This window comes from Prionailurus viverrinus, chromosome A2 (assembly GCF_022837055.1).
Source record: "Prionailurus viverrinus isolate Anna chromosome A2, UM_Priviv_1.0, whole genome shotgun sequence".
NCBI lineage: Eukaryota > Metazoa > Chordata > Mammalia > Carnivora > Felidae > Prionailurus > Prionailurus viverrinus.
The window spans coordinates 97,596,073-97,618,471 of record NC_062562.1 but is presented as its reverse complement, the minus strand read 5'-3'; the positions used below and the strand labels follow the sequence as shown (position 1 = coordinate 97,618,471).

The window sequence follows — 22,399 nt, the reverse complement described above, 5'->3', positions numbered from 1 at the left end:
ATTTAAAGTTTATATTTACAAATTTAAAGCTTTACGTACATGCTTAATAGAATTCTTATATATGACCAAAAACTAGTACTGTCATTAAAGCTCAAGATATTCCAAGGATTTTTTTTTCTTATGAAATCACACAGCCTCCTTTGAGCTCCTTGAAGGGATTTTTGTCCTCTGGGATACCCTTTACTAGTGGATCTTCGCCAGATCTTTCTTCAACATAATCCCTTACTTCTTCACAACATTTGGAGACCTTAAAGGAAAAGAGAAAGAAATGACACATTTGGTTCAATACAAATGCTGCAGAATCCAAGAATGTATTTATTATAATTTTTGTGTTCTTTTAAATGTGGTTCTGCTTTCCGCCAATGCGTATGTACTTTCTAGGAGAGAAGAAGGAATAGCTGTTCACCAGAGTGAACATTGATTGAATATTTTTCCTCTTTCCAAAAATGTGACCTGTAAAGGTGGAAGGGAATGAATAATTGTTAAATTCCAGGCTTATCACTGCTCCTGGATTCTCAGAAGTATACACATGTAATGTTATTTTAAACTCATTTACAATGATTGATGATGACAGTGCATTAGAAGGTGACCTCCAAAAGGTCAGGGACCTTTGGCTGATTTGTTCACATGTATCGAGAACACAGACTGCATTTAGTTGCTGCTCCATAAATAAGTATTTGTTGAACTGAGTTTTTTTTTTTTATGAGATTGATCTTCCCTCATATGCACTATTATAATAATGAGTTCATGAAAAATCAGTCTTTAGTACTTTAATGGGCTCAGCCAGAGCCTGAATGATCCATGTAACATTTAACCCACTTTTTAGAAAGAGTCAATGTTCTATAACATATATAAATACAAATGTGTGTGTGTGTGTGTGTGCGCACGTGCATATGCATGCATATATACACAGGATCAAGTTGTCATTCCTTTTAACTTTCAGCTTGTTTCCTTTTCACTTAATACATCATTCATGAAATTAACATGAAACTACTTCATTTCCGGCAGCCCATTAGGTGGCCATTCCATAAGCTATCTAGGTATTGTGTTTTTTTAATAAAATATTTATGCTATTTTTATATGAAAATTTCCAGCAACATTAGATATAAGACTTAAGATTACTTTTTAACTCTGTAAACTCATTATGTACATATTAGAAAACATCATTCCTAACTGAGGCAAGACCTTGGTCAGATGGCTCCTTCAATTGGAGTTTATATACAATTTTAAAATATGCAGTAATTCAGATTCACATTTGTTCTTTCTCAAAACTAAGATTTAGATTCACTATATATATATATTTTTTTTTATTTTATTATTTTTTTATTTTTTAAAATTTATATCCAAGTTAGTTAGCATATAGTGCAACAATGATTTCAGGAATAGATTCCTTAGTGTCCCTTACCCATTTAGCCCATCCCCCCTCCCACAACCCTTCCAGTAACCCTCAGTTTGTTCTCCATATTTGAGTCTCTTCTGTTTGGTCCCCCTTCCTGTTTTTATATTATTTTTGTTTCCCTTCCCTTATGTTCATCTAGTTTGTCTCTTAAAGTCCTCATATGAGTGAAGTCATATGATTTTTGTCTTTCTCTAATTTCACTTAGCATAATACCCTCCAGTTTCATCCACGTAGTTGCAAATGGCAAGGTTTCATTCTTTTTGATTGCCAAGTAATACTCCATTGTATGTATGTGTGTATATATATATATATATATATATATATTATGTGTATATATATATAATGTGTGTATATATATATACATATATATATATATGTATATATATATATATATATATATATATGTATATATATATACACCACATCTTTATCCATTCATCCATCGATGGACCTTTGGGCTCTTTCCATACTTTGGCTATTGTTGATAGTGCTGCTATAAACATGGGGGTGCATGTAGATTCACTTTTTTTTATACTTCTCTGAACACCAGCTTTTTGGGCCCCAATCAGATGTCAGGAATAGAGGTTTAACTGCTGTTCTAATTCTGGAGTCAGTGAGGGGTTGGTTTTGACAATGTCTAACTAGGATCTGGGGCTACAAGGAGCAATAAATTACCCAAAACCCATGTGAGTGTGTTGTTCAAAATGTATTTCAGTGAAGCTTATTATAAGTATAGATAGTTTAATATAGGATTATATGGCATTGTGGAAAGCATGGACTCGATTCGGGCCACTCCAGGTCTAAATTTTGGCTCTACCCACTTACCCACAATAGACCCTTAGTTCGGAGAGTTCACCCAAGGTTTAGTTACTTCATCTACGAAATAGGAACAGCAACACTAGTTCCATTCAGTTCCCAGCATACAACAGATTCTCAATCAAATGGCAGCTATTTTTAGCTATTACCACAAAGAGTATCTTCAATCTTTGCCCATTGAATCGACATATAGTCATTGCAAATCTGTCCTCTAAAAGTGGGATGCAAGCAGTTGTCTTATTCTGACAATAGTGCCTTGATAGCAAAAGAGGTTGAGGCATATTATGAACTAGTCTGGGTCTCAGACTTCAATAATAATTTAAAAAGTAGTAATAATAGCAGAAAAAACTTGCTATGTCCTGGGTATTGTTTTCAGAGCTTTTTATATATTATCCCATTTATTCCTCCCAATTGTCCTCTGAATTAGATTTTGTTACTATTCCCATTTTACAGAAAATATCTCAGGTGAGTGTTCCACAGAGAGAAAGCTGTGGAGCCAGAATCTGAGCCAGGGATATGGTTCCAATATCTATCCACTGGACCATACTAGAAGGATGCTATACCATCCTGTATCAGAAATGTCGGTTCAGGACCTAAAATTTCTGTGTGTGTGTGTGTGTGTGTGTGTGTGTGTGTGTGTGTGTGTGTGTGTAGGTTGTGTGTAGGTGTGTGTGGTTTGGGCAGGGTGGTATTAAATTAGTTTGACTTCCAAGAGCGAGGAGACATTGAGTAGTAGGGAAAAGGAACCCCCAAACCTGACAGATGGTAAGATGTATGTGATGTTTACCCAAAATTAAAAAAAAATAAAAATTCCCAGGTGAGCTTGCCATAAGTGAATAATAAACATGAACACAACCAAATTGCCTTCAAAACAATAATCCTGAAGATATAAGTAATCAAACAGCTTTTGGATGTTTCAAGTAAGAAAAAAGAACTTTCCTTTATGCCAAAAGTTTATGTTTCCTAAATTATAAAGATTTTAACTTTTTTGTTGTGAGTTCCAAGCTTTTCATGATATTATAAATTTAATTTTTTTTACAACAAAATATGTCTTGCCTGTATGGAAAGGGCAACAGGGAAGTTTGAGACAATTATAAAGGGGAAAAAACCCCAAAATTCCCATATTTATTGGGAGTAAGAGTTTTGAGCAAAGTACAGATAATGCAAACTACTCCCCCTTTTTTTGCTCTGGCTTGATAAAACAAATGTTTGAAAAAATATAAAACATACTCTTATTACTCATGGAGGAGTTTTTGTTCTACTTACTTTCCTAAAATGAAGAGATCTAAAATACATATCTACATCTTCCAAGCTTCAGTCACTGTTTGTTTGGAGGAAACTTTTATTCCTTTGCCATTTCTGGTTCTTTTAACAGCAGAGAACTCTTGGTAACCATTTCTAAGATCTGTCAGACGTTTTTAGGAGGAACGAGTGAGTTCTTGTGCTTGAACTCATTTTTGTTTGCAAAGAAGGAATAGAATGTACTCCTTCATTACTAGCCATGACAGTGCTGGAGGGGATGAGGTTTTGGCTAAAAGTATTTAAACATCAAACTATTGCATTAAATAAAGAGAAGCTTATCAATTTAGAAAAGTAAAAATAAAATGCCTATATGTATTGCTTCACTTTACTGCTTAACTGAAATATGGCCTCTGTCTCATCTTTCTTTCTTTCTTTCTTTCTTTCTTTTTTAAAACAACTCTATAAAAATGTAAAAAAACATTTTTAGCTTAGTGGTCATACTAAAACAGGCTAAAGGCTGGATTTGGTCTATGAAAAATAGTTTGCCAAATCTTTGATTTATAGTCTAATCAAGAGATAATTATGATTACTAACTTCCTTAATCTCTGATGAATTTTTACCCGAACAATTTATTTTTAACTACATTGAGCTTCTCCAGTAAATGGTGTGGGGGAGGACAAATAATTTCCCCTCTACTCTTTTAGGTTCTTGGCTGAGACACCCCTATAATAAAAAAAGGCAGATTGACAGGAGAAAAACGCACAGAAATTTAATAACGTGTACCTCCTGCATATATGGGAGAGACCCAGGAGAATGAATAACCTCTCCAAAATGACCTAAGATACCCCCTTAAATACCACCTCCAGCTGAAGACAAAAGATGTTGGGGGATATGGGGAGCAGGCCAGTTATGGGAGGTTTCCAGGAAAAGCAGTCATCAAAAACCCACTTAAATCAAGTGGACTTAAGTCCTTGCCTTCTCTACTGATATGAGTTTCTAGAGATTTAGAGTCTTCTCTAAATCCTAAGTCTCTAAATGCCTTCTCAGAAGAAGACACCCTTACAAATGGAGAGTTCTCTTATAACTGTAAACGTCTCTTACAAAAGGGCAGCTTTTACATGGTTTCCAGAGCTTCTCTACTATCTGCTGTTTCTTAAAAATAATCAGCCTAAAATAATGCTTATGCCAAAGGAACATATTTTGGGGTGGCAAATTCTGCTCCCCTGCAATGGTTTCTGACCCAGTATTCCTACTATATCTACAGTTTAAAATAAAATTCAAAAGAGAACAGCAGTTTACCAGCATTCTTTCCAGTGTTACTTCTTTCTTGAGCTGGTCGACTTCCATCTTCAATTTGTCCTTTTCCGTCAGGTCCTCAATATTGATCACTGGCATCTTTTGCCTGCTGAAAAAATAGATAGTTCGTGCACCTGAATTGCTGGCCTTTGTTTAAAGCCAATGTTAGCCAACACTTCCCTCCACTCTTAACTTACCACGTGAATTCTTTCTTTGTTTTAGTTTTCTGTGATAATGGATTTCTTATGAACGCTCTCTGAACAATTCTAGCACTACACGCTAGCCTTGCAATTTTAAAGCTCCTTTATAATCTTCACTAATATGATTAAACCAAGCATTGGACTCTAAACACCTGCTAGTAGGTTTGTGGGGAGAGGTCAGTTTAATCATATGTAATCTGCAACACCAAAAGCCTCTCTTTTTCCCTGTTTTTTTTTTTTTTGACACAATTAAAAAATTTGGGTCTCCAACCTTCTTCTCCAACACCAAAGCCCTCCATCATATGATTTATGTCATTTAAATTAGTTTGAGGTCATTTTGAGGACTGCCCATTAATCCCCTAAATCACTAGAGTACTTAATCTGGTATTAACAGAGAACCATACAAAAACTGTTATTATGAGTTCTTTACAAATAATAGATTGAACTATGAACCAATAGAGTAGAAATACAGCAAACAATATTATTAATCAAAAATAAACTAGCATGTTACTCTAAACAATACTTGGAAGTGTGTAATAACTGTCAATGCGTTGGATAACAACGATGAGCAAATGGAGCAGGTTAAAGGTAGCATAGTGGGTCTGATCTACTGATGGTCATCATAGAAGAAGGATCTTTTGCACTCTCAGACATCTCTTCTCCTTGATTTTATCAGTGGGAAAAGGGGAAGATAAGCAACTGTCCAGTTGCTGGAACTGTCCAGTTCCATATGCAACTGTCTGGAAAATATTTCATTGTAGACAAGTGGCATCACTTACAATCTCTCCTTTTTTGGTCCTCTCTTTTTTCTCCTTTGTCTCCCTGGTCCAATTTTTATAATGATATATTTTTATTAAAGTAGACACATTCAGGTCACATGCTATTTCAGCAAACATTGTACATCTACATAAAAATATTCTGCTAATAATTTATCAGAAATTAACTTATTTCCCTGTGCTTACACAGTGTTATCATTTCTAAACCCTTTGAGGAAACATTATTTCCTTTCTCAGTCTTATAATAGACTGTTGTTCTCTGGGAAATTGACATTTTATTTATTTATTTTTTAAGTTTCAGTTTTTATTTATTTGAGAGAGAAACAGCATGAGTGGGGTTGGGTCAGAGAGAGGGAGAGAGAATCCTAAGCAGGCTCTGCACTGCCAGCACAGAGCCAAACGTGGGGCTCAAACTCATGAAACCACGAGATCATGACCTGATTCAAAACCAAGAGTCCAATGCTTAACTGAGGGAGCCACACAGGCACCCCAGAAATAGACATTTTAGTATGTTTTTAGGAATAAATGCCAGCACAAATATAGAAAAAAACACTCTATCAGTACCCAAAGTTAATGTTTCCTATACTTTTTTTTTTTGCTATTTTGTTCCTATTTTAAGAAACAATGACAACAAAAAGTTTGTTCCTTCCTATGTAATTATTGCCTCGTATTCAAGAGCCCATGCTCAAGTTTATTCTCCCCTTTCTTCTCACTACCTTTAGACTATCTATAACCATTCACAAGTGTATCTATCTCTGCTGATCATTTTCAGCTGTTGACATTGGCCTTTGCACAACTTTTCTCCATTTTGGAAAACTAATTCCATTTGGTAATGGCTCTGACACTTCAATGTGTGTAAAAATCACTTTAGGACCTGTTAAAATATGAATCCAATCTAAGAGGTTTTGATTTGGAACAGGGTTTAGAATTGAATTTTCTCTGTTCTAGAGAATCCCTACCATTTTTGCCAATGAAATAGTCACTCATTGGCTCTTGATAGGTGTGTGGCCCTGATCATGTTACTTAACTTCTCTGTGCCCCAGTTTACTAGGAAATAGAAGCAATATTATTACTTACATTGTAGATTTCTTGAGAGGAATAAAGATTACATAGAGTATGTAGTACAGAGCTAGTGCTCAGTACATGTTAGCTGGGTACCTCCAGGTTTTCAGACTGTGTTATCCTACATGTCATTTGCTGATAGGTAGCTTTATAAGTGCTCTTAAAGGATATCATGTGGACATAATTTCATTCATTTAATATCATGCATAGCAGACACTGTTGGTACCCTGCCTAGATCTCCCTTTCCAGGGTGGGGTATTCATCTCCCCAACACCTGCAGGTGTTGACTGCCAAGGGTAAGCCTTCCGCGTAAGTTTGTTCTTGGCTGATGGAAAACACTTCAGCTGGTGATGTCTGGGAGATTATGCTTTCAGCTGGCCCGGGTAGCACATGGCTGGCTGAAGTGGGGTTCTAATAGCTCAGACCACTTGCCTCTGGGCAGAACAACCTTATGATTGAGAACCTTCCAGAGCTCCCCATGGGATCAGGATCAGCTAGACATCTGAAACTACAACTTTGCTTAACTTCTGCTTCATCATGCTTTCCACCCTCCTTCAGAGGTTTCTCCTGAGAGCCCACCCTTGATAAGTCACTTGAACAAGGAAAGCCTTAGGCTCTGCTTCTAAAAAATCTAAGGCACAATGGGTTGTAAGGACCTTTATAAGAGCATTCATATCTTTCATAACTTTTATGTCCTTTCTCCTGAATTGTTCAATACATAAAAGAGGATCTTGAAGTTGAAAAAGTCACTTGCAACCTACGTCATAAAAATTCACCTAGACACAGAGGAAAGTGCAAAGTTCTAACATTATTAACAAATGATCTCCCAACTCTAAAACGCTGTGATTCACGATATTTAATAATATTTTAAGTAAAACACATTTCCTTTGATGGAGGTGAATCTTAGAAGATGTGAGAATGCTTGCCAAATTTGATGCCACAGGACTTGCATGAGAAAACTCAAAGAGCGAATATCAAAACTCTAACCTCCCTCAAGGACACCCCAACACACAGAGAAGGGCAGTGTATATTGTCTGCATGGAGACCAAAGGCTCAGAGTTGCACTGAGAGGTTAGAATGAATTTAGATGTGGCATCATCTAATCATGCCTTATCCCATTTTACAGATGAAGCAAATGCAGTCCAGAGATTGAAGTGCCCCAAATCATACAATGGGTGGCAAACGAGCTGGGGTTATAACACAAGTGTTTGTTTTCTGGTCTGGGGTATTTTCGACTCCAGCATACTTATCTTTGTTTTTGTTTTTGTTTTCAGCACACTGTTACCCTTCTTCAAATTAGTGTAAAAGAATAGTTTGCTTTTTCATACTCTAGAATTACACAGAAAGAAAGCACAAAATTGAAAACAAAGGGCATTAAGCCCACTCTGCCATATCCCCCCCCCTCTACCCCCCCTCCCCGCCCCCCCCCCCCCCCCCCGCCCATACCTGGGTCACTTATATTCAAAGCTTCCAAGCTGACTCACCTGTCTATGGAAAGTCCTAAGAGGGGCTAGATCTTATAACTGCCCCTGCCCCTATTACCAAGCTCACCTATTACTCACCCTATCTTTACCAGAATATAAAAGGGAAGGACAGAAGACACAAACCAACAAGCTAAGGTAGCAATTTATGGCTAACTCAGGGGAGAAACATACCCTAGTAGAAGATATTTGCCTTTTTACTTCTTCTTCCATCCTTCACTACCATCAGAAGAAATAAGGTCCAAACCGGCAAAGGGAAGAGAAGAGGGAGGAAGTATCTCAGAGTTGTGCCCCATCAATACAGCAGTGTTCTCAGTGGGGGCAATACTGCCCCCTCCAGGGCCTTTTGAAAATATGTTAGGTTGTTAATGGTTTTAGTTGGTTTTGTGGGTGTGGGGGAGGGATGTAGGGAGGATAAATCTGTGTAGAGTAACTTAAGTGTCTCACGCTTAATATCTTCAGCGTTTCCATTAGGATTCTTGCTGATTTATTCTAGGATTAAAGTGGGCTAGTATAAAGTTTAAAATCTACCTGTTTTCTGTTTGTTTTTACACATTATAGATAAGCATATTTTGAAGTAAGGGAACCTGATAAAATATTTTACTTATGGGGAGCCTGGGTGGGTAAGTCAGTTAAGCATCCCACTCTCGGGTTTCGGCTCAGGTCACGATCTCACAATTCGTGAGTTTGAGCCCCACAACTGGCTCTGCACTGACAGTGCGGAGCCTGCTTGGGATTCTCTCTCTCTCTCTCTCTCTGCCCCATTCCTGCTCTCTCTCCCTCTCCTCTCTCTCTCTCTCTCTCTCTCTCTCTCTCTCTCACACACACACACACACACACACTCTCTCTCTCTCTCTCTCAAAAAAAAACTTAAAAAGTAAAAAAATAAAATAAAATATTTAACTTATAAGGGCTATATTAGGGGGAATTATTGAAATTACTTATAGAAGTCCCCCATTTGATAGAGGACCAATCGCACATTCTTTGAAACAGAAATATTGCTAGCACACTTTAAATATTTTGACTTATAAACATTGAATTTGACACTTTTTCAGAAACAAATCCACTGTATTATGTACAACAAATTTGTAATCATATGGCTATAAATTTTCTTATCTTGTACTATTCTTTTTTGTCCTGTAATTATACTTGGGACTATAAAAATAGCTAACATTTTATTCATTCATTCAGCAAATATTTACTGAGTGCTATTATGTGCCAGATGCTTGAGGGTAGAGCAGAGAAAAATATAGAAGACACTGCCCATGAGGAATGTGCATTCTAATGAGGGAGAAAGACGATAAACAAGATAAAATGTACCATATATTAGATTGTGATAAGTGCTAGGGGAGGTATAATAAGTAATTTGTTTATTTCACAGACATTTATAAGCTCCTACTTTCTAACTCTTGCTCTTAGCACTGGGATGCAATGGTGCATACAACAGGTAAGTTCCCTGCTGCTGCAGAGCTTAGATATAATGAAAAGACAAGTAAAACAAAAGGAAGCAACATAGTGATATCAGATAATAAAGGCTATAGGTTATGATAAAGAGTGACCGCTATGTGAAGCAACATCATATAGAATGGTTAGAGGTAGTGTCAGTGGGACCAAGACTGTCAAGAAGGAGCCAGTAAAGATAAGGAGATGAGCATTTCATGCAAGGAGAAGGGCTAAGCAGAAGGAAGATCTCATGCAAAGGACCTGAGGTGGAAACAAATTTGTTGTACTAGGAGAATAGAGAACACGGTGTAACTTGAGGGAGATTCGATGGAGAGTGAGGGGGTGAGGTCAGTAAGGGAGATAGCAGTCAGATCACATACAGTCACTCAGAGGAATGGTGAGGAATAAAATGAGAAGCTAATGAAGGGCTTTTAGATTTTATCTTGAAGTGAGGTATTGTGACATGCTCTGATATGTTAAAAATACCCTGCTGTGTGGGGCTGAGTGGGGAACAAAAGTGGAAACTGGGAATTTATGTAAGAACTTAACACAATGGTCCCTTAAGAACAAATAGATTTGAACTATATTGGTGGCCATGGACATAAAGAAATATGGGCAGATTAAAAATGTGACTTACAGGTAGAACCGACAGGACTATTGATGGGTTGGGTGATGAAGACACGGGCATGTCAAGAGTAATTCCAGTTTTGGGCTTGAAAGTCTACATAGAAGTGTCATTGACAGAAAGAAGGAAGATCAAGGTTTATGACTAAGACTTCAGTTTAAGACACATAATATTTGAGATGTCTATTAGACATCCAAATACAGATATTAAGTAGAGGTAAGTGTTTGGAATTCAGAGGTGAGATCAAGACTATACACAAATATACGTATGTGTGTGTGTGTGTGTGTGTGTGTGTATGAATATACATTTGAAAAACAGTACAGTTAGAGAAGAGTTCTCAAGGTTGAGCTTTGAGTCACCCCAACCTTTAACGGGCAGGCAGAGGAGAAGGACAGATTGAGAAGGAATACCAAGTAAATAGGGGAAAACCAGAGAATGTGGTGTCATAAAAACTAAAAGAAAAGCATTTCAAGGATGAGGAAAGATTTGAAATTGTTAAACATTGTTGAGACAAAAGGTAAATGGAAAAAATGTGGTCCTTGGTGACCTTAGGGGCAGCTGTTTTGGTTGTCATATGACTTGAGAGGTCTAGTAAGATGTGGAAACATAATGAGGTGCCCTTGACAGGAGTACTTCCTGTTCTTCTTCCCGAAATGGAAGTTTAATTGGAGTGCAATGTGGAAAGAAAGGAAGATAAGGAATTGTAGCAGATAGTGAAGAAAACATTTCTGGTAAGTTTTGCTGGAAAAGGGAGCAGTGAAATAAGGCTCTAACTGAAAAGGGATAGAGAGTTAAATATGAACTTTAAGTTTGGGATGAAAACAGTCTGGGATGAAGCACTGTTGTTACAGAAAAGTGACAGGAGTCAAGTCCTTGAGAAGGCAAGAGGGGAAAAGACCCAGAGCAGTTGCTAAGGGGCTGGTGTCTGATTGGACCAGGGCATAACTTCTATTGTAAGAGACAGGAAGACAGAGAATGCCGGAGATCCCATTGACCTGTAGGAACAACTCACACTTCTCTGGCTCCTTCAGTAGACCTGGTCCGTGCCACTCTACTCAACTCCCTCCTAATACAGACCTTTCAGTTTCACTCAGTGTTTTCCTTGGCTAATAGTCAAGAAAGAAAAAAAAATTAGTAAGAGTCTTAGGAGATGTATTGCCCTTTCAAGCTGCAACTACCGCCTCCCCCCACCCCCAAATGGCAGGTTGTCCTTCCTGTGTGATTTAAGATACAAAAGCTTTTCCACACAAAACCAGAACAAATGAACATTTGAAGGGTTTATGGCATTTTAGTAAGTAATGTGTAACTAACATGAGATTTGGGTTAGAGCATAAAAATGACAATATTTTTGTAAGAAAGAGTGTCTTTAGACTAGAAAGGTCAAGGTCCATTACTTTCTGCTAAATATAACCCTTAAAATAAGGACTTTAGTGATTAACTCTCTCAATCCTCTAATCTGATTACTAACTTTGGCAGATGTTTCTCTTGGAGCATTACAGCAATGTATTTAAATTGTATCTATTTGTATTTAAAGTAATCTATTTGTTTTCAGTGATAAACTTTATGTTTGAGTAAAAAGGAAATCTGAGATAAAATTGCCCAGGTACTGAACTAAGGTCATGAGGAAGTGTTATATATGAGAAGCCTGACATGGGTCCCCACTACTATGTAAGAAAAAGAAAAGTGCACACAGTGAGTAAGAACACGGGATCGGGATTCAGACTGCCTGAGCTAGCTGTATCGCTTTGGCCAACACACATATTCACCTGAAGTTTCAGTGCTCATTTGCAGAGTGAGGAGAATAAAGTATTTCCCTCAGTGGTTACTGTGGGAGATTTAACGAGCTAATGTATGCAAAATACAATGTATACTCTCAATAAACATCACATTCATCATTATAGTTATTGCTATTGAGGTTCCCACATGATATTCAGGAGTTAGAGACAATTTTCTCTGTCTTCCCCACTTCCTGACATGCCACTCTCTGATGGATTGGTAGCCCAGGCTAGAGTTTTGGACAGATGGTGAGACTGTACTGTGCCTGAAACATCTTGGATGAAATAGTCCCAAATTTGTCCCAACCTTCTAGATGCCCTACATAGTTAAATATGTAGCACCCTGAGCAAGAGAAAAGATGGTCGGCCTCCTAGATAGGCATGATAGCTGAGGGAACATACATCTGGGTAGAAGAGAAAGGGGGTTTCTGAGATTCTACCTTCCTACAGAAGGCAACGCTTTGCTAGAGCCACAGCATCTTTAAAAACCAACCAAAAAAGCTAGCTGTTGAAAGAATGAGTCTCTGTGTCCCATAGGCATAGAAGATACAATGTTAGATATGTTTATATGGATTGCCTATTATTTTGAATTGAGCTCTTGCTAAAATGTTATTTCCTCCTCTATGATCCCATAAAACCTAGTACATAATTCAATATTGTACCAAAAACACTATATTGCAATTTGGTTATGTGATATTCATCTGTCTACCCTATTATGCTATGAGATCCCTAATGTGTTCGTCTTTGTATCCCAAACACCTAGCACAAGGTTTGGCACATGTTAAATATTAATTCTGCTTATTTTAAAAACAGGTGAATGAAAAAATGACCATGGTACAAGACATATTAAATACTCCATTATCTCGTTCTCCCTAAGGAGAACAAGAATAATAAAATTAGGCATAGGGAAGGTTTCATCCGCTTATGTGGCTCCATCTTATTATAGAAGACTCACAGATGCACTCTATGTCCGACAGAGGGCGCAATAGAGTAAACATTTCGTATGTGGTCCAACTCGCGAGAAAAACGCCTTCTTGGTGAAGGAGTTGCCTAAACTTTAACAAAATCCTCGTGATCCCTAATCTCTCAGAAAAGATTAACTGCCTTTCTTATCAAATGTGTAAACTTCTTGTTAGAGCCAGCTGGATTCATTTCAGATTTTATTTTGTGAGGGCTTAACCTAAAAGGCAGCAAGAATTTTGTTTACTAAGGAGTTATCGGTGTAATTCCTTAAGTGACTATGTTATATAATACATATCCCCCAAATCACTGGCCTCAATTAATTCTCCTCATTCCTTCATGAGCTAACCATGCCACCTCTCTCTAAGGTGTCTGACAGAGAGGAGGACCATCTGCCTCAATCCTTTCCTAAAATTCATGATGACAGTCCAAGCATGTGTGGCTCTCAAAAGACAGAACATCATACTTCAGGACTGGGAATTCTAGGAGCTAATGTGTTCCAAATCAACCTCATATCCATTTTTTACTGGGTCGGGGGTGGTGGTGGTGGTGAGAAAGAACAGAAGCAAGGATCTGACACATGCACAGGTGCTCCTGAAGTCACTGTAGCTTCTGTGTGCTTCAATTCTGGTTTTTAGTGTTTTCCTCCAATGCCTTGTACAGTAGAAAGAGCCCATGTATGGGCTTAGAAAGAATACAGGCCTGCGTATCAGAACTTGGATTCTAGTCTCTGCCAACAACTAAGGTAAATAAACATGACCAGCCATTTTCTCTCTCCAGGTCTCAATTTATAATTCTGTGAAGTGAAAATAGTGGAATAGATGATATTGATAGTTCCTTTAGCATTCAAATGATGAGAATTCCATGCCTTATTTTACAGAACTCCAAACTATTTTGAACCTCTACTTTCTGGCCACAGCTACTAAAGCTATTACTTGGTATAACAATGACAAATCAATTTGGGTGACTGTTCTTCCCAGTTCCCTCCAGCCTTGCACTTCCTGTTGACTTTGGATAAAGGAATTCTTTTCCTTTGCTATGTGGTAACCCTTGGCCTAGATACTAGTTTAAGGATATAGAAGTAATATGACGTCCCTATGGAGGCTGATTGTAGTAGTCATTTGGCCCTTCCACATGGTCCTAAGTATAAATTCATTAATTTAAAGTAGTCCCAGGAAATTTAGATTCCCCTTATATTGGAAGGTATCTTTTTCATGGATATAAAAATACTGAAGTGTTTTGCAATTAAGGGGAGTAATTTCCTTCCTGATAACCTGGCTTGAAAATCTCAAACTTCTACCTGTCTTCACTTGTTCAATTCTCCTTCCCTGTCTCTGCTCAGTGGTCACAGGGGTGTTAAAGATGCATCCTATGGGGCGCCTGAGTGGCTCATTCAGTTAAACATCTGACTCTTAATTGTGGCTCAGGTCATGATCTCAAGGTTGTGAGATTGAGCCCTGCCCTGAGTAGGGCCTTGCTGATAGCATGAAGCCTGCTTGGGATTCTTTCTCTCCCTCTCACTCTGCCCCTTCTCTGCTTGTTGCTTGCTCTCTCTCTCTCTCTCAAAATAAATAAATAAACTTATAAAAAAGAGATGCACCCTACAGCACACAGAATAAAGGAAGGAAATTAACATTTCTAGAATATCTCTGAACTCGAATTTTGACCTGTGTCCACAAACTCTACACCACAGAGGGGTGAAAAGCCTGGTTTTGGCCCTTTCCCCTTCCCCTCCATGTGTTTGTAACACAGCATATCTGAGTACTTAGCAGGACTAAGTACACTGCTCTGGCTGAAAGAATCCTGAGGCTCATTTCCCCAGAAGAAACCATCATGGATAGGTATCTGATTGTGTGACACCTTCCCAGGCAGAGGGGTAGCCTCTGAGCTCAGCCAAGAGGAGAGCTGGTGGGAACAATGTCACAGGTTTCAGTCTTACAAGGCCAGTTTTCTGACTGTATTGCTGTTTGTCTGATCATGTTGCTGTTTCCTGATTATGGTTGATACTCGATCTTAAAGTTTTGTGCCAAGGTTCTCAATGGGATTCTGGGCCTGTGTGTGAGAAGCTGAAGCACATCTCTTTGCGTGCCTACACACTTGCCTTTTAATCCTTATAACACACATGTAAACAAGAAGAGTCATTTTACCCATTTTACAGATAAGGAAACTGAGGCTCAGAGAGTTTATGTGACTTGTCTGAAGGAGCAAGGAATAAAATTCATTTTCCCATTGCAGCATGCAATTTCCCAAAACAATCTGCCCTAATCCAAAAGATTCCTCATTTTATATGAAGCAAAAGATGATCAAAAAGTACCAGCACCTGAGAACAAAGAACAGATGTGACAACAGCCATTGCTGAATGACAAGTTTGAATCAGTCCTTTAGTTTAGTTTAGTCCACGTGTGAGATATATGTAATCATACTCAGAAGAATGAAAATAGATAGATTTGAAGTTGAATTTTCCCCTGAATGTGATACTGGCCGTTTGGTAAAATTTCCCTCTCCTATTAACATTTGAGAGGTACAGAGAGGGTCTAATCTGCTTCTCCTAGGAATGTGTCTTTCCCAAACCAGCTGGCTATTTCAGTAGTTGGTGTGCTAAAGCCAGCTCACGCTGGCTCTGGTGGGTTGACTGTACCTATCTATTTCCAACTCTGGTAGCCTGAAACTGGCCATGATGGGAGCATTTATACCATGGAAATCAGTAAACTATACACACCAAAAACACCACCCCCGCCCACCCCCTCCCAGTATTCCCCTTCCTGAGAGCTGGTTGTTAAACATTTATCTCTATATCTTGGAGTGTCAGTCTTAATCACAGATATTTGGTAATCTGACAGCATCAGTAACACTGAATATTTCCAGAAGAGTCTAGTTTTCTTAAGAATATGATCCTATGCTGTGACATCAGGATAAATGAAAACTGGCACGAGGGATATAGTGTGCAAAATGTCCCAGACTGTTAAGTGTGAGCATAGTGTTTCTCAGAAACTTGGAAGAGAACTCCCGTAAACTCCATCCAGACCCTCAGGAGAAGCCAGGAATAATTATTCTCTCGAAAATATTAAATACAACAAGAGGAAAAAGGGGAGGAAGGGAAGACACATTCATCAAGAGAACCCATTAAAATATTCTCTAAAAATATCTTTAACGTTTTATGTGAAAACCAAATGTGAATAATTTGTTTTGTGTAAATAAAAGGTTAGACTGGGGCTAACATGTTAAAGGAGCAGTGAACTTTAATAAAGATGCACTGACAATTAGGAAATGTGCAGGAAGGGGCGAATCTGTGATCCCCTAAGCCCACTTCTCTTTGGACTTTGATGTTCCAGCTCAAAAAACATAGCTACAATACTTACACGTGGCTCGGGGGGGGGGGGTGTATAAAATGGTATAATCAATTTGGAAAAGTGGCAGTTTTTAACATTCATAAATATTTTACCAAAGAGTAATAAAAGCTGTGTGTGCACACAAAGTAGCTTTATTCCTAACAGTCCCAAACTAGAAACAACACAAATGTCCACTAACAGGACATCTGTAATATATTCAAACATTGGAAGAATGGACTCAGCATTTAAAAGGAATGAACTATCAATAACATGGTGTGTCTTAAAAACAGTAGTGGAATCCGGATGGCCAACAGGCACATGAAAAGATGCTCAACGTCGCTCCTTATCAGGGAAATACAGATCAAAACCACACTCAGAGACCACTTCACGCCAGTCAGAGTGGCTAAAATGGACAAATCAGGAGACTATAGATGCTGGAGAGGGGGTGGAGAAACGGGACCCCTCCTGCACTCTTGGTGGGAATGCAAATTGGTGCAGCCACTCTGGAAAACAGTGTGGAGGTTCCTCAGAAAATTAAAAATAGACCTACCCTATGACCCAGCAATAGCACTGCTAGGAATTTACCCAAGGGATACAGGAGTACTGATGCATAGGGGCACTTGTACCCCAATGTTTATAGCAGCACTCTCAACAATAGCCAAATTATGGAAAGAGCCTAAATGTCCATCAACTGATGAATGGATAAAGAAATTGTAGTTTATATACACAATGGAATACTATGTGGCAATGAGAAAGAATGAAATATGGCCCTTTGTAGCAACGTGGATGGAAGTGGAGAGTGTGATGCTAAGTGAAATAAGCCATACAGAAAAAGACAGATACCATATGTTTTCACTCTTAAGTGGATCCTGAGAAACTTAACAGAAACCCATGGCGGAGGGGAAGGAAAAAAAAAAGAGGTTAGAGAGGGAGGGAGCCAAAGCATAAGAGACTTTAAAAACTGAGAACAAACTGAGGGTTGATGGGGGGTGGGTGATGGGTATTGAGGAGGGCACCTTTTGGGATGAGCACTGGGTGTTGTATGGAAACCAATTTGACAATAAATTTCATATATTGAAAAAAAACAGTAGTGGAGCCAAAGAAGTACAAAACTTTATAACGTACATACTTTAGGATTCCATTTGCATATGATTCAAGAACAGGCAAAACAGACGTCTGGGGATCAGAAGTGGTTGCCCCTGCCTGGGATGGGAAGGACTGACTGGGAAAGGGTATGAGAGAATGCTCTGGGGTGCTGTAAATGTTCAAATTCTTGATTTGGAATAGTGCTGTACACTTGAGATATTATGAGCCTTTTATTAAATGGAGATTAGATCTTGATTGAAATGGGTACGTACATATAAATGTAAATAAATATACATACTCAAATTTCTAATCTAATGAAGGAATCTATTGCAATGAGCCAAGCTCCCCTCAGCCCAAAGAATTTCGCACTCTCTTTCTGCCCTTGCAGTACTTGGATTTCGAGCTTTCAGAACATGGACTCAGGCTTCAGGGTGATGCTGCAAGTTGGAACCTTGTGCAATCACCCCCAGGTCATTTCCCTCTAGCTTGCCGACTTCCCATCACTGACACAATGCCACATCTGGCCACCCCCGCCAGGCCGCGAGAGAAAGTTTGGGAGAGGCAGGTTCAACCTGGTGGGGAATTCCTCTCCCCCGAACACTTTCCAGCGCCCTGCTGTGGCGGGTCACACAGCCCAGTAGGGCATGAATCAGCCTCCCTTCCAGGCTCCGCATAGGCACGCTCCGCCCCGTCCGGGGTCGGAGGCGGCTCACCCTACTACATAAAGCAAGCACCCAGCACGTCGGCACCCAGGCCGCCTAGAGGCTGGACTCTGTGCACCCTTTTCCAACGGGACTTTCAAGGAACGCCTCACCCCGAGGGCCAATTGAACCGGACACCATGGACCCTACTGGACCTCTCGGGCTGTTACTTCTGCCGTTGCTCCTGATGGGGACCGTGCTGGGAGATGGTGTTCAGGAGGCACCAGGTATGGGCTGGTCTGGGACCCCCCTCTTTGCGCCGGGCTTCCGCTGAGGTAGGCAGGGAGGGTGCTGTGGCAGTGGGGCCCCCAGCACCCGCCCTCTCCACCCGGATTTCCCCGGGCCCCTGCCGCACAGGGAGTCTAAAGCCGTGGGAAGAGGCACTCCCGCCGAAGTTTGTACTTTCTCTCCTGCAACCCCCCCCCCCCCCCCACCTCTGCTCGGAACAGAACTCCCCCGGGAAGCCTCTACCTTCCCGGGAGACGGGAGACGTGGCTGACCTCCTTCCCTCTCTCAGGCTCTCCTTTTGACCCTCCTGTAGGAAACAATGCGGAGATCTGCCTCCTGCCCCCGGACGAAGGGCCCTGCCGGGCCCGGATCCCCAGTTACTACTACGACAGGTACACACAGAGCTGCCGCAAGTTCATGTACGGGGGCTGCGAGGGCAACGACAACAATTTCGAAACTTGGGAGGCCTGCGATGAAGCTTGCTGGAGGATAGAGAGTAAGTTGTTGCACGCAAGCTCAGAACTCTTGCGCGCTCCTTGCAGGGAAGGGCTGGTGGTAATTTAATTTTATGCCTCCTTGAAGACACTGTTTCCTCATGTCGATCATCCATCAATCTGAAATACTTTCACTGGATTTTATTATTAAAGTATGATTTAGCTAACTATAAATTTTCCTTTTGTCCCTGGATGCCCAAACATGTTTTGGCTTAGTACAGGGATATAGTGGAGATTCATGATAATGTTTTCTATTTTACTTTAATTATATTTATTGTATCTGTTAAGGCCAGTAACAGAACATGGGACTTTGCAATTCAGGGAAGTAAGCCAAAGGAAAATACCCATCCGTGTGAATAAGTTTAATTAACTTCATGTGTAGAAAAATCAGAACACCCTGTGAGAACAGAGAATTCCCACTACATTTGGCTGACTCAGGTCTGGAGCCACTGTTACAAAAAAAAAAAAAAAAAAAAAAAGCTAAAATAACTGGATTAATGAAAAGTCTCTTGGGGATTTACTATCCCAGTACTAAACGTGATGCTGTTTTCTCCCCAGTTGTTTCTGAAAATATAGTAAAGTTTTGATGTAATACTAAGATAATTTTTGACTAACACTGTTTTATGCCCTCCTTTTCCTAGAAGTTCCCAAAATTTGCAGGTTGGAAGTCAGTGAGGGGCAGTGTGGAGAGCCCAGAGAAGAGTATTTCTTCAATCTCAGTTCCATGACATGTGAAAAATTCCTATCTGGCGGGTGTCACAGCAATGAGAACAGGTTCCCAGATGAGGCTACCTGTATGGGCTTCTGTGCACCAAAAAAAAGTAAATACTACTTTTATGGTGTTTCTATTTTGTTTCTTTATTAAGACTTTAGGAGTAAAAAAATCAACAATTTGATGTGGAATTTACATGGCTTGTGTTCTGGTGATTTCACATATAGTATGATGTCGATCTTCACACAATTGCCCTGTGAGGAAGTAGAATTATTCCCATTTTTACATATGAGAGGACAGGCTACCAGAAGTTCATGACTTGCCAAGTTCTCAGGGCTGGAAAGTCACAAAGCCATGCATGATTTTAGTTTTTGCTTCCTCTTCTGGATTGTTTCTTTAGAACTATTTCTTATCTACTTAATTTACACATAAAAATTACAGTATTCTGAATGTCATGACCTCAGGTTTGGAATCACTTATTATAGGAGACAGTGGAATATATACAGACTTAAGATGGTGAAACTCAAAATTTCTATCTAAAGTTTTTGGCTAGATTTCTGTATCCTTTAGTAACTGCAAATTGCAGGACAAAGAGATTTCTATCCTTCTTTGTTACCCTTCTTTGTTCTTACCTACATCCTCACCCCCTCACTCCCTAAAAATGATGTGTTACTAGGGCAGCATTTTTGTAGAGAGAGACAATACAGGCATTTTCCCTCGGCATAGCAGACATACACAAATATATACAAACTTAACAAACAAGGAAAACTTGCTTTGGCAGAGATTTGAGGGAGCTCTATAGCTATTTGCTGTGTTCAAAATGTAAAATCTTGAGTTAATGGACAGATGGTGGTTGCTGGTGTTTCCTTAAATTTTTTGTGTAAATGTAAATGTTCCAGTGGCTACTTGGGAAATAGATACATGCATTCTTGATTAATAGTGGAAGGAGAGCTGATAAAAACATTTAAAATAAACCTACCAACACAAGAAACTTTACTAAAGCATGACATATATCAGCCCTTGAAACATAGCCCATTTCTACCAGACCATATCTGTTCTTTGGGTTCAATTTTTTTACACGTTCAAATGATACAACGACATAGCTTCGGAAGAAATTCTCTCCAGTTTATGAAAATTTTAGATTTAGCAAAGTATAGCATGTAAGCTTTCTTGAAAATTGAGACACGCTTTTTAAATGGTTTAGTATGATATTTTGGATTCAGAATGAAGCTTCTATGGGATTAGATTTTCTTCAGTTACTTCAGTAATCACAACTTATTAATTCTGGTATTACTGCATTTCTAATTTTATTTTCTTTTTTTATAAAGGTCCATCATATTGCTATAGTCCAAAAGATGAAGGACTATGCTCGGCTAACGTGACTCGCTATTATTTTAATCCGAGACACAAAGCTTGTGAGGCCTTCACCTATACTGGCTGTGGAGGGAATGAGAATAACTTTATTAACATGAAGGATTGCAAACATGTTTGTGTAAAAGGTAATGATTTTTTTCTTCATTCCATTTTTAAACTAATTTTATAAATAATTTATAAGCAAATTTATATTTTTATGTATCCATTTTCCTAATAGCATATTGACATTTCAAGACTACTTCTACATAAATAGCATTTTAGTACTGGTCAGTTTTGTCAAATGCTAATGCTGTCTAGCTACAATAGACAGTAGCTGTATCCTTGCATTTTAAAGGTAGAAAGTTACTAACTTGAGTGGAGAGTGAGTAAAGCTGACTTTATAATCATTAAAAACACTTGAGGTGAGCTGGTAAGCATGTCGGCACTGTTGATTTAAAGTGAGTGTATGGGCTGGAGATATATGATACTTATTTTTACTTTGTTGACTTTAGCTTTGAAGAAGGAAAAGAATAAGAAGATGCCAAAACTTTTCTTTGCTAACAGACGGCTGAAGATTTGGAAGAGGCAATTTTAACTTTTTTTTTCTATATTTCATTTTGTGAATGCTACTGCCTTTACGGTTATATCTGAATAATAATATAACATGGGTAAATGAATCATTAATGATTTACTTGCCAGTTTTTATTGCTACAGGTTACTTTTTTGTATATTTTTATACATAACCAGCTGCTATTCAAATGTGAATCTATTATTTTTAATTTACTGTTCACCTATATGAGGTTGAATTCTTACTGTGCGTAAGATATAAAAGCAAATATGACTCACCCAGTTCTTGGGGTTGTTCTTCCTGAAATCAGAAGGTGATAGCAATTGAAAAGCAGAAGACAGTATAATCATGTTGTCTTAATACATATGATCATAAAAAGGACCAGCAAATACATTTCATTTTGCATTTAAAAGTTGAATTATATTTTAAGTCCAAGGAAACAAACCTGCGGATTTATCAACACTTGAGAAAAATATTACAAGTGCTGTTAGGTAGACATGATTAACTTCTATTTCTATTGTGTCATTTAAAAGATAATAAAGTAACTTTTTTGACTGAAAAAAAAGTTTGCAAATTTATTAAAATCAGAAATGTTTTCTTCTGGGGATAAAATTCTCTCTCTCTTTAACTGTGTTTCCATCCATCATCCCCATTCACATGTATATATATGTTTATACATATAGAATAGATGGCTTTTAATATTCTATCGTTACCTTACTTCCTAAGACATAATAAACTGGAGACCACTAAAATTGTTAAAATTTTTAACTGTTCAAGGTGTTTATATTAAACCAGAGAGCATGCATGAATTTAATAATTTAAGTTCCACTAATGAAATATTCTTGATAAATAT

At 38.6% G+C, this 22,399-nt stretch overlaps 2 protein-coding genes across 7 annotated transcripts in view; one reads left to right on the top strand and one right to left on the bottom strand.

Moving 5' to 3' along the window:
• The window catches only part of GNGT1 (G protein subunit gamma transducin 1), a 337,517-nt gene continuing 315,118 nt past the window's right edge, over positions 1-22,399 (bottom strand). For 4 of the 6 annotated variants that reach the window (XM_047849077.1, XM_047849075.1, XM_047849078.1 and 1 more), the window contains exons 3-4: positions 4,757-4,859; positions 1-247 (exon numbers count right to left, since the gene is read on the bottom strand). In XM_047849077.1, coding sequence (XP_047705033.1) covers positions 119-247; positions 4,757-4,852 — 225 coding nt within the window. In that variant the 5' untranslated portion in view covers positions 4,853-4,859 and the 3' untranslated portion in view covers positions 1-118. Of the gene's footprint in view, positions 248-4,756; positions 4,863-8,446; positions 8,805-22,399 lie in introns of those variants that run through there. The other 2 variants (XM_047849080.1, XM_047849076.1) reach the window with 2 other exon arrangements.
• Positions 18,060-22,111, top strand: TFPI2 (tissue factor pathway inhibitor 2). Its single transcript, XM_047849073.1, has 5 exons — positions 18,060-18,418; positions 18,733-18,915; positions 19,555-19,734; positions 20,954-21,124; positions 21,491-22,111. The coding sequence occupies exons 1-5, from the start codon at positions 18,331-18,333 to the stop codon at positions 21,571-21,573; spliced, it is 705 nt and encodes a 234-aa protein (XP_047705029.1). The 5' UTR covers positions 18,060-18,330; the 3' UTR covers positions 21,574-22,111.

Excerpts from the sequence above, each read along its gene's own strand:
- TFPI2 (XM_047849073.1), top strand. The coding sequence starts at position 18,331 with ATGGACCCTACTGGACCTCTCGGGCTGTTACTTCTGCCGTTGCTCCTG. Across the intron at positions 18,419-18,732 it reads TGGTGTTCAGGAGGCACCAG|GAAACAATGCGGAGATCTGC; the intron begins GTATGGGCTGGT and ends ACCCTCCTGTAG. Across the intron at positions 19,735-20,953 it reads CTTCTGTGCACCAAAAAAAA|GTCCATCATATTGCTATAGT; the intron begins GTAAATACTACT and ends TTTTTTATAAAG.